This window comes from Phycodurus eques, chromosome 14 (genome assembly GCF_024500275.1).
Source record: "Phycodurus eques isolate BA_2022a chromosome 14, UOR_Pequ_1.1, whole genome shotgun sequence".
NCBI classification, from domain to species: domain Eukaryota; kingdom Metazoa; phylum Chordata; class Actinopteri; order Syngnathiformes; family Syngnathidae; genus Phycodurus; species Phycodurus eques.
In genome coordinates, this window is record NC_084538.1 from 17591362 (window position 1) to 17604249 (window position 12888).

General features: G+C 41.6%; 1 protein-coding gene across 8 annotated transcripts in view; it reads left to right on the forward strand.

Annotated features, from left to right (window-relative positions):
* The window catches only part of myt1lb (myelin transcription factor 1-like, b), a 132589-nt gene that overhangs the window by 83481 nt on the left and 36220 nt on the right, over positions 1-12888 (forward strand). For all 8 annotated transcript variants that reach the window (XR_009769785.1, XM_061696004.1, XM_061696005.1 and 5 more), the window contains 2 exons: positions 635-1056; positions 7641-8825. Coding sequence is in view for 7 of the 8 variants with exons in the window: in XM_061696004.1 (XP_061551988.1) it covers positions 635-1056; positions 7641-8825 (1607 nt within the window). In the remaining variant the exon portion in view is untranslated. The remainder of the gene's footprint in view (positions 1-634; positions 1057-7640; positions 8826-12888) is intronic.

The window sequence follows — 12888 nt, forward strand, 5'->3', positions numbered from 1 at the left end:
TGAAGTACATCTGGGAGAAAACACATTCCGAACTCACATGTATTTTGGTCAGGTAGCTGTTTGGAGCTCGGGGAAGTGAAATAATTTAAGTCCGTGTGGTCGATAGCCACAATATACAGAGATGCTCTTATTAGGATTTGTATTCCTGCTGCAAAAAGGGGCCCAGAGCAATACATTAAAACTATACATGCCTTGGAAAGTTTCACTGAATCATATTTCATGTTGTCTTTTTCCCTTTTTATCATAATTTCAGACAAGCAGTTGATGTGTTCATGTCAGATCAAAGACGTATCAATCTGCTACAATGTGTTTGCAGAGGATACAGAGTGATTTTGTTTTGCCTAAAGAACAAATTGGTTTAGCCTGCAAAAAACTGAACTAAACCAGGAGGTTTAGATTAAAATAGAGAGCTCATCACATGTAACTGTTTACCATAATTCAGTTTGAACGTATCATTATTAATACCGAAGTAAAGTAGTAAAATATTTAATTTAATCTTTTTCTTGTTGTGATACCCTCTGTTTAATATAGAGCATAGCGCCTGAGCAACGAGACCCCCTGCACAGAAAGTGACCATTTATGTCCAGGTGAGGCTAACAGCTAATGGCGGCGCTCTCTTATCTCTCACTTGCAGTGTGTATGGATGCCCTATGGCCAAGAAGAGAAAGAGTCTAGACAGACAAACCTTGGAGACCTCCCCCAAAAGAAGCACCTACCTAGATGACATGGACAACTCCACAATGGAGGAGTGCTACGAGACAGACGGAACAGAGGAGATGGGCGACAGAGAGGAGGAAGAGGATGGAGCGCTCGAGGAGGAGGAGGAGGAGGAGGACGGTGAGGTGGAGGAGGTTGAAGGCTATATGGACTACAACGAAGAGCAAATGGAGCATGAGGAAGGCGAGATGGGAAGAGGGGAGGGTGAGGAAGAGGTAGATGTGGAGGATGAAGAAGATGAAGAAGAGGAAGAGAGGGTGGAGGAGGAAGAAGAGGAGGAGACAGTGGCTGTGGAGGACTATGAAGAGGGGGAAGAGGAGGAAGGAGAGCAAGGGCAAGGTGAGTAAATTGCAATTTACATCAGAAAACCACGCTGGAATTTAAAAATCGTGATTTTAAAAAACGTTTCTCGTGTGCATCATTTATATATTCATGGTTGTATTTACATATTTGATGGGCTGTGTGAAGTATTTGGGGCTGGTCGACAGGATGTTGAAACATTGTTTTGCATTCAAATGAGGAATGAGATCAGTAGCAACATTCTGGAAGAACAGCATGTCTGTGATCGCTCATTGCTTTGAGGTTTTTTTTTATATGATTCATTCATCAATTCATTGACACTATTTTCTCACATATACAGAAATTTCAAAGCTTTTATTCCACTCTATTGATGCAAAGGAAGCATTTTTTGAACATTGACTAGTTTCCTTCCATTACAGATATTTCATCTTAAATGAGGTCGAAAGGCAGCAGGGACCTCTTTCACAAATATTCCTGAATCAAATGGCTAATCTTCACGTTTCAACCGTTCTAGGGGCTGCTAAAGGAGAGGAATCCGCAAATGTTGAATCAAGGCAAGTGGACTGTTCTTATTTGTTGAAGACGTTTCACCTTTAATCCAAAAGGCTTCATCAGTTCAGACTTTTTGGTGTGGAACCCCTCTATTTATGCCTTGGTGCATGTGTTCCCTGGGGGTGGTCAACAATAGTGTTTTTGTTGTTGCCCGGTGTGGTTAGTGAAACGACCGTCCTTCATACCAATCAACTGTTTACTTATCTTGTGGCAAGACAGCTCATTAGGGCCCCTCTTCCTGTTGTTGAATGAGGCGATCTTCGGAGGGAGCGATGTCAGGACGTTGTTATATACAGACGATAGGCAATGTCTCTAACATCCTCCTCCATTTAGAGATGGCTTTTCTCGTTTGACATAGATGGCTTCTCTTAGTCCTCTATCAAACCAGCGGTCCCCCCTATCCAGAATTTGGACATATTGTAGGAATGAGGAATGTCCCTTCCTGTTGAGATGCAACAGCGAACGAACCACTGATTCTGGACCGGAAGAAGCCTCCCGGCGATGTTGCGCCACGTGCCCGTGCAGCGGCTGCTTAGTCTCTCCAGTGTAGAGGTCATCACAATCCTCACAATCCCCCCCACAATCCTTTGCTTCTCTGAATTTTGGAGGGTACACCCTATTGTTGATCACCCCCAGGGAACACACCCACTGAGGCATAAATAGAGGGACTCCACATCTAAAATTTTGAACTGAAGAAGCCTTTTGGATTAAACATCAAACGTCTTCAACAAGAAAAGTCCAATTGCCTTGATTCAACCTTTGCAGATTACCATGACCTGTATGACTGAGAACCTACACACACATAAAGGAGAAGGAATATTAAAATAAATGTTAAGAATTGGGTCTCAATTAGTTCCCTTCACCATTATCATATTGTAAAGATATTACAGCTGTTGACATACAAAACAGTGCTGTAATAAATCAATCCATCCATTTTCTACACTGCTTGTCCTCCTAGGGTCACAAGTAACTGGAGCCTTTCTCTGCTGTTTTTGGGTGGGGTCCACCCTGGACTGGTCGGCAATCAATTGCAGGGCATATATAGACAAATTACTGTTCAAAGTTACACTACCACTGATCGACAATTTAGATTTTAGAGTATTCATTCACTCTCACATGCATTTTTGTGGAATACGGAAGAAAGCCAGACTACCCGAGAAACTCACATAAGTGTTGTGTGGATGCAAACTCCAACAGAGATTCAAACCCAGACCTCCTAACCGCAAGACAGACATGCTAACCACGATCCCACTTTGCTGTTGTAACAACCACCCTCAAATGATAAAAATAGCTAGTTTTGAGACTGGGATTTGGGAGACTTCTGGCCCATATGTTGCCCTCTGCCAACCCCTCAACCCCCCATCTTCTATGACGTGCCTAACAACAGATTTGGCAGGTTTCTCTCCAGCAGACTCTGCTTTGCACCCCCGCATCGCGATTGGACCCGACAGTGCCTTCAAGTCCAATTAAGAGTGAGGCGCTGAGGGGGGGAGTGTGTTAACCCCGTTTGACGCTCAGCTCTACCCGCCCAAAGTGTTGATGTGGCGCCTGAGCAGCCGTGCTCTTATTTTCTTGCAGACGTGAAAACACCATCGCAGACTGATTCATTCCATCCAACAGCCTATCCTTCAACACTGAGACTGGCTCCTTGCCTACCATGTATTTTACCAGCAAATGTTTAATATACAAACCCTAATACATTTCAGGAGTCATTCGAGCTCGTTCTAATCACTGAGCTCTGTAATAAAAACATAATTTGCCTGATTATGATTTAATACCTTACAGGATTTTAATTGGCAGTATTTTCCCATGGCAGTGCAAAGGAAATCTTTCCATATGCATCTTTATTATGCTCCACATTCGACCCACGACAGCGGTTCTGGATTGTAGATTCCAATCACATAAACGTAATAGAGGTGACATCCTGGAGCTTCTGCTGTGTTCCTCTGTGGCATGTACATCTCTGTAGCTAATCCAAAGCCAATCATGGCAGGATAGCGTTCCCGTTTCCTCTCTTAATCTGTTTCACTTCCACATTCCTTTTGTGTACTGTGATTGCTCCTCTAATTGCTTCCCTGTGCCACGTGTCATACTATCGAAAATTAAACCCCACCAGTGCAGGAGGCTTCTGTTAGAAGGCTTGTACTGTCAAAATATGTGCCTGGTCATTTGTGACTTTTTCCTCCTTAGTTGTGGAACAGCAATATAGCTATGAGAGTGTAGCATGTCTGTGCATGTGTGTGCGTATGTGTGTGTGTGCGTGCGTGTGTTTACGCACATGCGTGCATGCATGCACGTGTCTGTGTGAGACCCCTGACACCAGTTTCACCAAATACATTTCAGTAGACACAATTATCATGACACATAGAATTGTTTCAAGAATCGGAATGCCTGAAACTATAAAGGAAGTCAGCCATATTGTGTTGAAATGCTTTTATGTGATCTATTTTGGCAGTTTCAAAAGAGATGATTCTAATTCATGTGATTGTGCTCAGTAAGCAAAGCCCATACTCCAGTTGCCCAACTCCGCTGTGTGTATAGGATCACCATCATCTGTTCATACTTTAAAAATTGTAGAAAACATAAAATCTGTAAAAAAAAAAAAAAAAAAAAAAACATATTTTTTAAAGTAGCTCTTTAATAACAGCAGATGTTATTAAGCAAAAAAAAGGAAATCTTCTGATTGCATGAAGTCAATGAGTGCACAACTGTACAACCAGTGTAGATACTGTCAAATAACACACCCAGTTACCAACCTTTGGATTGTATTGATGAGGAAACAATATTAAGGACGTCAAAAATGGCCATTTATTTATTATTGATGTGTTGATTAATGTACACTAGTAAATCCAGCAACTTTCACAAAGAGAGCATAAAAATATTTGTTTCTTTTCCAGCACAGGGGACACAGCTGTCATTGCAAGATGCACTAAGCTGGCTGAAGAACCAAAAATGACTAAAATCACAGTCAAAGTCAATTGTTTTGAACTTTTGACTTTATGTCAATTTTCAGTATTTCTGCACACACACACACACACACACACACACACACACACACACACACACGCACACACACGCACACACACGCACACACATATATATGTGCAGCACGGTGGAGACTGGTTAGAGCATCAGCCTCACAGTTCTGAGGAGTGGGGTTCAATCCCCGGCCCTGCCTGTGTGGAGTTTGCATGTTCTCCCCGTGCCTGTGTAGGTTTTCTCCGGGCACTCCGGTTTCCTCCCACATCCCAAAAACATGCAATAATTGGATACTCTAAATTGCCCGTAGGTGTGACTGTGAGTGTGAATCGTTGTTTATTTGTATGTGCCCTGCGATTGGCTGGCAACCAGTTCAGGGTGTACCCCGGCTCCTGCCCGATGATAGCTGGGATAGGCTCCAGCACGCCCGCGACACTACTGAGGAGAAGCGGCTCAGAAAATGGATGGATGGATATATATATAGAGAGAGAGAGAGAGAGAGAGAGAGAGAGAGAGGTAGAGTAGGGAATGGGACTAGGAAGAAACCAATAAAATTTTGTCCGGGCCCCTTCTAAATTGCCCAAGTAGCCGCAAACGAAGTCATGTGACAAGGAAGAATCATAATTTTTTTTTCGTAACAAAATCCAACCATCTATCCATTTTCTAAACCGCTTATCCTGTTCCTGAAACCCAGACTACACCCTGGACTGACAATCACTGGGCACATAGAGAGACAGACAACCATTCACAATCATAATTCACACCGTCACTGAATGGGAACTGAACACACGGTCCCTCCTCGGAAGTTAGGCGATTGAACCATTATAACATCAGAGACCTTAGAAAAATGTAGTATAATAAAATGCATAAAGTATTGTCCTGAATGAAGGAAGTATAAGTATAATTTTTTGAAAGGCAATTTTGGGTTGTCCTAGTTTGTTTGTCACAAAATTGTTATCAAGTCAATTTTATTCACATGGCAACAATTCACAACAGAAGTTACTGTACATCAAGGCACTTTACACATTGAGCAGGTCAAGAACCACACTCCTCAGAATCAGAATCATCTTTATTTGCCAAGTATGTCCAAAATAACACAAGGAATTTGAGCCGCTCTAGTACGACAACAGACAGTCAATTGACAGAACACTTTTGAGATATAAAGACATTGAGAAAAACAGTCACTGGGCAATAAAGGGTTGCTAGTTATCTGGTGATGCCGGTACATTTTTTATTTTTTTTTGACAATTGTGCAAAAAGATGCAGAGTCCTCTAGCACTTAGAGCAGTTCGAATGACTAATATTACAATAGTCTGGTGCAATGACCATTGTGCAAAGGGCGCCGAGACCTCAAGCGAGTAGTACGATTGTCTGGGACATCGTACTACATGTACTACGTACTACATACATCATACATACATTACATAGATTATGTAAGTACCGTGCAAAAATCTTAGGCCAGTGTACATCTGTTTTGTATTAGTAATCCCATAATGATCATAAAAACTAGAATGTTGCAAAGTAGAGCGCAGACATCCAGCATGCCAAACTGTAAGCGAACCGACGAATGTGATTTAAACCAATTTTAGCAAGTTATTTTAATACCAAGAACATTTTCTAATCCCTGTATTAGACTGTGATGGTCAAATGAGTCAAATGCTGCATTAAAATCAAACAGGACAAGTACAAAAAGAAAGATATTTGAAGCAAAGAGGAGGTCGAGATGATAAAGTCAAGTAACTGTTGCGCAACTGCTTCTTGAGAATCTTGGACAGAAAAGTAGGGTTGGATATTGGTCTGTAATTAGCTAAAATATCTGAATCAACATTAGCTTTTTTTAAGAAGATATTTGATTACAGGCACTTTAAATGACTGTGTTACATAGCCTGTTAATAAACACCTACTAATCATGTTGAGTACAGCAGTGGCAACCAGTAAAAGGATACAAGGCATAAAGTTGAGGATGGTGGCCTGTTTCTCTCGCAATGTCAAAGTTCATGTACTGTAACTGGGGCAGTGGATTTATTTAGGCTAAAATATTTATCTGGACTTAGCTAGGTATCAATTTGACAGAATACATGTATGTTATGGTCAGACGTTGTGGGTAAAGGGACAAGGAAGAATCAATTAAATTTTAGCATCCATCCATCCATTTTCTGAGCCGCTTCTCCTCACTAGGGTCGCGGGCGTGCTGGAGCCTATCCCAGCTGTCATCGGGCAGGAGGCGGGGTACACCCTGAACTGGTTGCCAGCCAATCGCAGGGCACATACAAACAAATAACCATTCGCACTCAAAGTCACACCTACGGGCAATTTAGAGTCTCCAATTAATGCATGTTTTTGGGATGTGGGAGGAAACCGGAGTGCCCGGAGAAAACTCACGCAGGCACGGGGAGAACATGCAAACTCCACACAGGCGGGGCCGGGGATTGAAGCCGGGTCCTCAGAACTGTGAGGCTGACGCTCTAACCAGTCGGCCACCATGCCGCCTCAGGTTTAGCATAAATATTGCAATTTTTTTCCCCACATCACTTTCAACAACATCTAGGTGTTCATTTTGTTGTGTTTTATTTTGTTTTTTTATGTATGTGTGTATTTACCACTTATATACTCTGCAGGAATGTACTGTAAGTGGCATCACTGTTCATCTTGTTGGCTTAAAGATGATTATGATTACAGTACACCTGTGACTTCTAGATTCTTGGTGTAAAAAAAAATCTATAATTTGCCTTCTCACAGTCTTCTGACTTGGACTGAATTAAACATTGCATTAATGATTCATTTCTAAATGTGAAGTGGCTTAAGTCATAGCGCTTGTGATTGGAATTCTAAATTTCATTAAGGGCAAACAAAGCAGCTTCACGACATTTCCAAGAACATTTATTCCTCGAACAATCTCAAACTGCAATCTAACTTCCTTTACTGATTCAAAAATCAGAACACAAACTGCTGTTAATGCTCTCAAAGTAAATTATTAGTGGAATTAAATAGTTCCTTATCCAATTTAGAGGGACCAAGCCCAGAAATCTGGTTAAACAGGATGACGGACTGTAAATGAAATTAAAAGATGCTTGTTCTTTCTTTCTAAACAGAGGAGGATCCGATGAGCGGTGGTGAGGGCGGTGCTGGAGATGGCAGTGGCGAGAATGCCAAGTCAGGTTCCACAGCGGAGAAGGATGACAACAACAACGACGAGTATGAAAACTATGACGAGCTTGTGGCCAAATCGCTGCTTAATCTGGGCAAGATCGCAGAAGATGCCGCCAACCGGGCAATGACAGAGTCAGAGATGAACAGCAACTCCTCTCACAGTGCTGAGGAAGAAGAAGAGGAGGAGGAGGAGGATGAAGAGGAAGAAGAAGAGGAGGAGGAAGAAGAGGAGGAAGAGGAGGAAGAAGAAGAAGAAGAAGAGGAGGAAGAGGAGGAGGACGAGGAAGAAGAAGAGGAAGAGAGCGAGGATACACCAACAGATCATCAACATGATCTGAGTTTGGACGTTCATAGTGACGTGGTTAGAGAGACTGTGGACTCGCTCAAACTCCTGGCACAAGGACATGGTGCTGTCTTGTCAGACAATTTAGAGGGACAGGACTATGAGGAAGGCATTGCTGTAAATGGAGACTGTTCCCACAACGGCATCGGTATGCACAATGGTGGTAATGGACTAGGGAAGATCACCGGTAATGGACAATTAGAAAACAGTGATGAGGAAGTTTGTCTAAGCAGTCTGGAGTGCCTACGGAATCAATGCTTCGATCTTGCTCGGAAACTCAGTGAAACGAAGCCCACAGACCGCAACGGGTCATTCCAGCAGAATCATTATCTATGCGGGGACATGAACCAGCAGCCCCAACATCACGGTTATGGGGAGTTCCAGCATAGCCAGGATGACAGACGAGCGCTCGACAGGAACTATTCAGACATGGACAATCTCTTGAAGCTTGAGGAGCAGCTGAGCCCGCGGTCCAAGGCCTTCGCTAGTTGCGTACAGGGCGACCGGTTTCACCACCGGGACTTCGACGAAGACACGGCATCTGTGACATCCGACAGGTCAGAGGAAGTGTTTGACATGACAAAGGGCAACCTGTCCTTGTTGGAAAAGGCCATTGCGTTGGAGTCCCAACGTGCGAAGGCGCTGCGTGATAAAATGGAGGCGGAAGCAACTAGGAGAGACGGAGTGAGGTATGGCCACGACGACCACGGCTCACGGCATGCCTATGGCGTTGAGCGTAAAGGACGACTCCATGATGGAATGAAGAAGATTTTCTATCATAAAGGTGAGTACTTAACAGACATGCTCAGAGGAACATCATCAGGAAGCATACTTTATGTCCACTGAACGCTTTCATTAGGTACAATCCAATACAAGATGTGTTAAAACAAATGCTACCTTCATTGTAAAGAAGAATCTTGACTTTTGATTAACACTGTCAGACAGGGAATAATTTAACAATATGGTTTAAAATGTGAGAAAAACCTCTCAATATGATGTAGTTCTGTTCCAGACCACAGTACTGTAATCTACAAAAGCCAGGATGAATATTTATTAAATTAGCAAGCAAAACATTGCATTTACTGTGAAACGGAAGAGTATAAGCTGAAATGATTACCGGTACAATACAGGTCATACCATAACACCACATTATAAAATTCCATCCATCCATTTTCTAAACCACATATCCTATTAGGGTCGTGGGTGATTTAGAGCCTATCCTGGCTGACTTTGGGTGGGGTACCCCCTGGATGACTCACCAGTCAATTGCAGGGCGTATGTAGGCAAACAACCAATCACACTCACATTTACTCCTTTGTTCAATTTAGATTGTTGAATTAACCTAACATGCATGTTTTTGGAATGCATAAAAAAACAAAAACTTACACTAGCATGGTGAAAACAGGCAAACCCCACACAGGAAGGGTTGAGCCACAATTTGAACTTAGAATCTTTGACTTTGAGGCAGATGTGCTGTGTGCTGCCCATGATAGCATTCTCCAGGAAGTAAATGAAAAAAAATATTTTTTATGCACAGCAACTTATTGAATGCTCGATTAAACGAAACCTGAGCACAATTTTGTATACAGCACTTTTATTATGATCTTATTAGATCGTGTGGGTTTATGTATAATCTTCGGTATGTTCTTTAAGTGTAAGGCTCAAATATATATTATCTCAGACTGTTCTCTATTGTCCACCCTTTACTGCAGACAGTAGGTAGCCCGCATGCATTCTGGGTTCCCCAATATAACCCTAGGACAAGCGTTTTGCTGGCAATTTGAAAATTTGAATCTTGGTAGCAGCAGGAGCAGTAGCAGCAGCTTATGTTGTTAAAATAGGCCAGCATGGAAACATCAGAGGGTAGGCTTGTCAGGCATAAGTAATGGCAATCTGCACGGCCTGTTAGGGCCGTACATTTCATCCCTGGGATGCAGCTTGGGGTAAAGCCTCCTATTTTTAAACCTACTTTTAAGGACTTGTGGACGAGGAAGGCTTGCATCCTTTGCAGAGAATTAATTTATACATTCCTTTGCTATGCGTACGCCCTACTGTTAGATTCAGATTTTCAGTGAGCCCACAGAAAGACAATCAGCTAAGAACTGTAAAGAGCTACACTCATTTAGGGTGCTTTGAATGCAAGTTCTCCTCTTTCAGTCCAAATTATTCCACTAATCATATCTTTTTAGTGCAGTAATATTTGTCCTAATTGGGAAAATTATTTTTCCCCACACTGCATATTTAGATAAGAGACACAAATAAGAGCATGGTATTTCACAGCAGGATAATATTACACTTCAAATGCCACACAATTCTCAGCAGGTATATATTGCAACATAAATGCCATACAAATGTTAATTTTGAGAGTCTTCCGCAGACTCGGTGCTTGAATGATGCAGGAATAAAGAGTGGAAGGCTGATAATAATCTAGATAACAGATAAGCAGTAGCAGACACTCGCTCAGCGGGCTTCCTGTGCGTGGTATATACAACACAACATGGTGACGAGATTCAGGTGGGGGAGAGGGGGTCAGGGATGAACGCAGTTCGGCAAAAGAAGCATGAGGTTAAGATGAGAATGGAGGAGTATCAGAATGACCGATGAGGAACAACAGGCTCACTGACTGCACATTAATTATCCAAAGATGGTATGGTAATGGATGCCATTTGCTATGCAAAATGCAGCCCCTCCCAAGCCACAATCAATATCCCTTCCTTCTAATATGCCTTCCACTCAGCTGCTCCCACTCAGAAAAGGCTAGCAACCAAATATATGTATAACAGTGCATGCAGTTAGAAATGTTTTATTTGTATTTTAGCGCATGCTAACAGCCAGGGCCTCAAAAGAATTCATCCTTAAGAAGCCAAATGATGAAAATACTGTTTTACCTCCGAACAAGACAGAATAGGAAAAAAAATAGAATAACAACATGCAGCACCCTCCACACACCGGCGATAGATTTTATTTGGGTGAATGAGTGGGTGTGCTTTGTGTCACCTCTTCTTAACCCTACTTGTCACTTGATTCTCTTCTTCTTTGTTCTTACTTCATACCCTCTGGGGTTTTTGTGGGGTTGTCACTTGGTGCCTTAGGAGCTGCAGAGTTTCAAACCTTTAATCAGTCTGCCTGTAGCATGCGATAACATCACCACTACCACCCACTCCCTCATATTAATCTAATGTTAGTGCCTAATGAACATTTCACTCACTCATATTGTTGGATTTGGGGTGTATAAGATGATAAAATGCTTACATTACGAAAAATTACATATCAGGTTAGCAGGTCTTGCAGTCAGGAAGCGTACTGTCGCTGTATTTAAAAACCAAAGCCAATTCAGAATCCTTGACTTTATTTTTCAGTGAGAAAGTCTTAAATATATGGAGAGATGTTTGCACAGCTTGATATTACTTTTGTGTGATGGTTCCATTTATCATCTGAGTTTGGAGGAAATAGCAATGCCTTTGTGCCATGTGTCAGATAATCAGGTGTTGAATAGAACACAATTGGAAGAGAGAAGACTTTTGTTGCAGGTCACTGAAATTTCTGTTGTGAAGGTTTGGAAATTACACTCATTTCAGTAAACAAATATGTCAACTTGGGCATCTGTTGACAATGCAATCGTGGATTCATCCCCTGTTTTTCTTCGTAGGCAGCAAAGCAACACATATTTACTTCAAACGCACACCAAAAGATTTCCATATATATAAACATTCCGTATCCTTATTTAAATGTATGTAGAATGCAGATTGATCATTCAATATTTTATTGGCTTTATAATTAATCAGCCTTTACGATATTATTTAAAATTTTAACAACTACAGATCAGTATTGTGTGCGGTCAGTTTTGTCTTTTTGTACCATGTAATATGATGGTTCAAATTACCTTTTTTTTTCTTCTTCTAAGTTAATAAACTGGGAAGTATGAGAGGAACATGTATTTTACACCCACCCTGAACAGACCTTTTTTAAAGGACATTTAAAGCTATAACCCACAATTTTTTTAATTATTTTTGTTGTTGTTGTTGTTTCACCTAACGTACTACTAGAGAAGATGACACAATGCTCATTTAGCGATTCGGTTCCTCTAACAACTTGCTGTATTTGCCAGTATCTTATTGTTTATATTGAGTGAATGCCCTATTCATTTTCTGCGCTGCCCCGGTCGGTGGTGCACTGCAAATGACGACACGGAAATGACACATCTCTTTCAAAACATAGTAAAAATGTTGTAGAATCTCATATAAGGGGCACAACATGTATTGCCTGTGTCATATTGAAGCAATGGCTCTGTTCTTTTGTTGTAATGCTGAATTTGAGGTGGTGGGGTGCGGGGTGGGCGTCAAAACTTACATACTATAGCTTTAACACCCAGGGTAAAGAACAACAGTTGTATCTTAAATGGGTGTTGAAAACAATGACACCGTAGATTGGCATGATTACCCCCAGCCGAACAGTAAAGAGAACTAATGTCATTCAAAATTGAAATAAGAAAAAAGTATTGTTAAATACTCCAGTAACTGTCAAGGTTTGAAATGTTGAATTGTTCACTATTTCAATGGATGCACAAGGTTAGGATCAGATATTTCTACAAAGAGAAGTCATTTTCTTAAATTTAGCAGACTATTTAATGACAAAAACATGGGTAGGATGTTGCCAAGAATGCGTAACTAGCAGGCGGGCATTCAACCTCCGTTACTCCCCGTATCAAATCTTGTTTTTTCAACTCAACACAATGCTTGTTTTGACGTCCAAAAAGATGAGAATCCGGGCAAAACTGACTGACAGAGCACTTGAAAGGAAAAAGTATTAATTTGACCTTCTACTCTCTGCTGCTTTAGTCTGGCCAT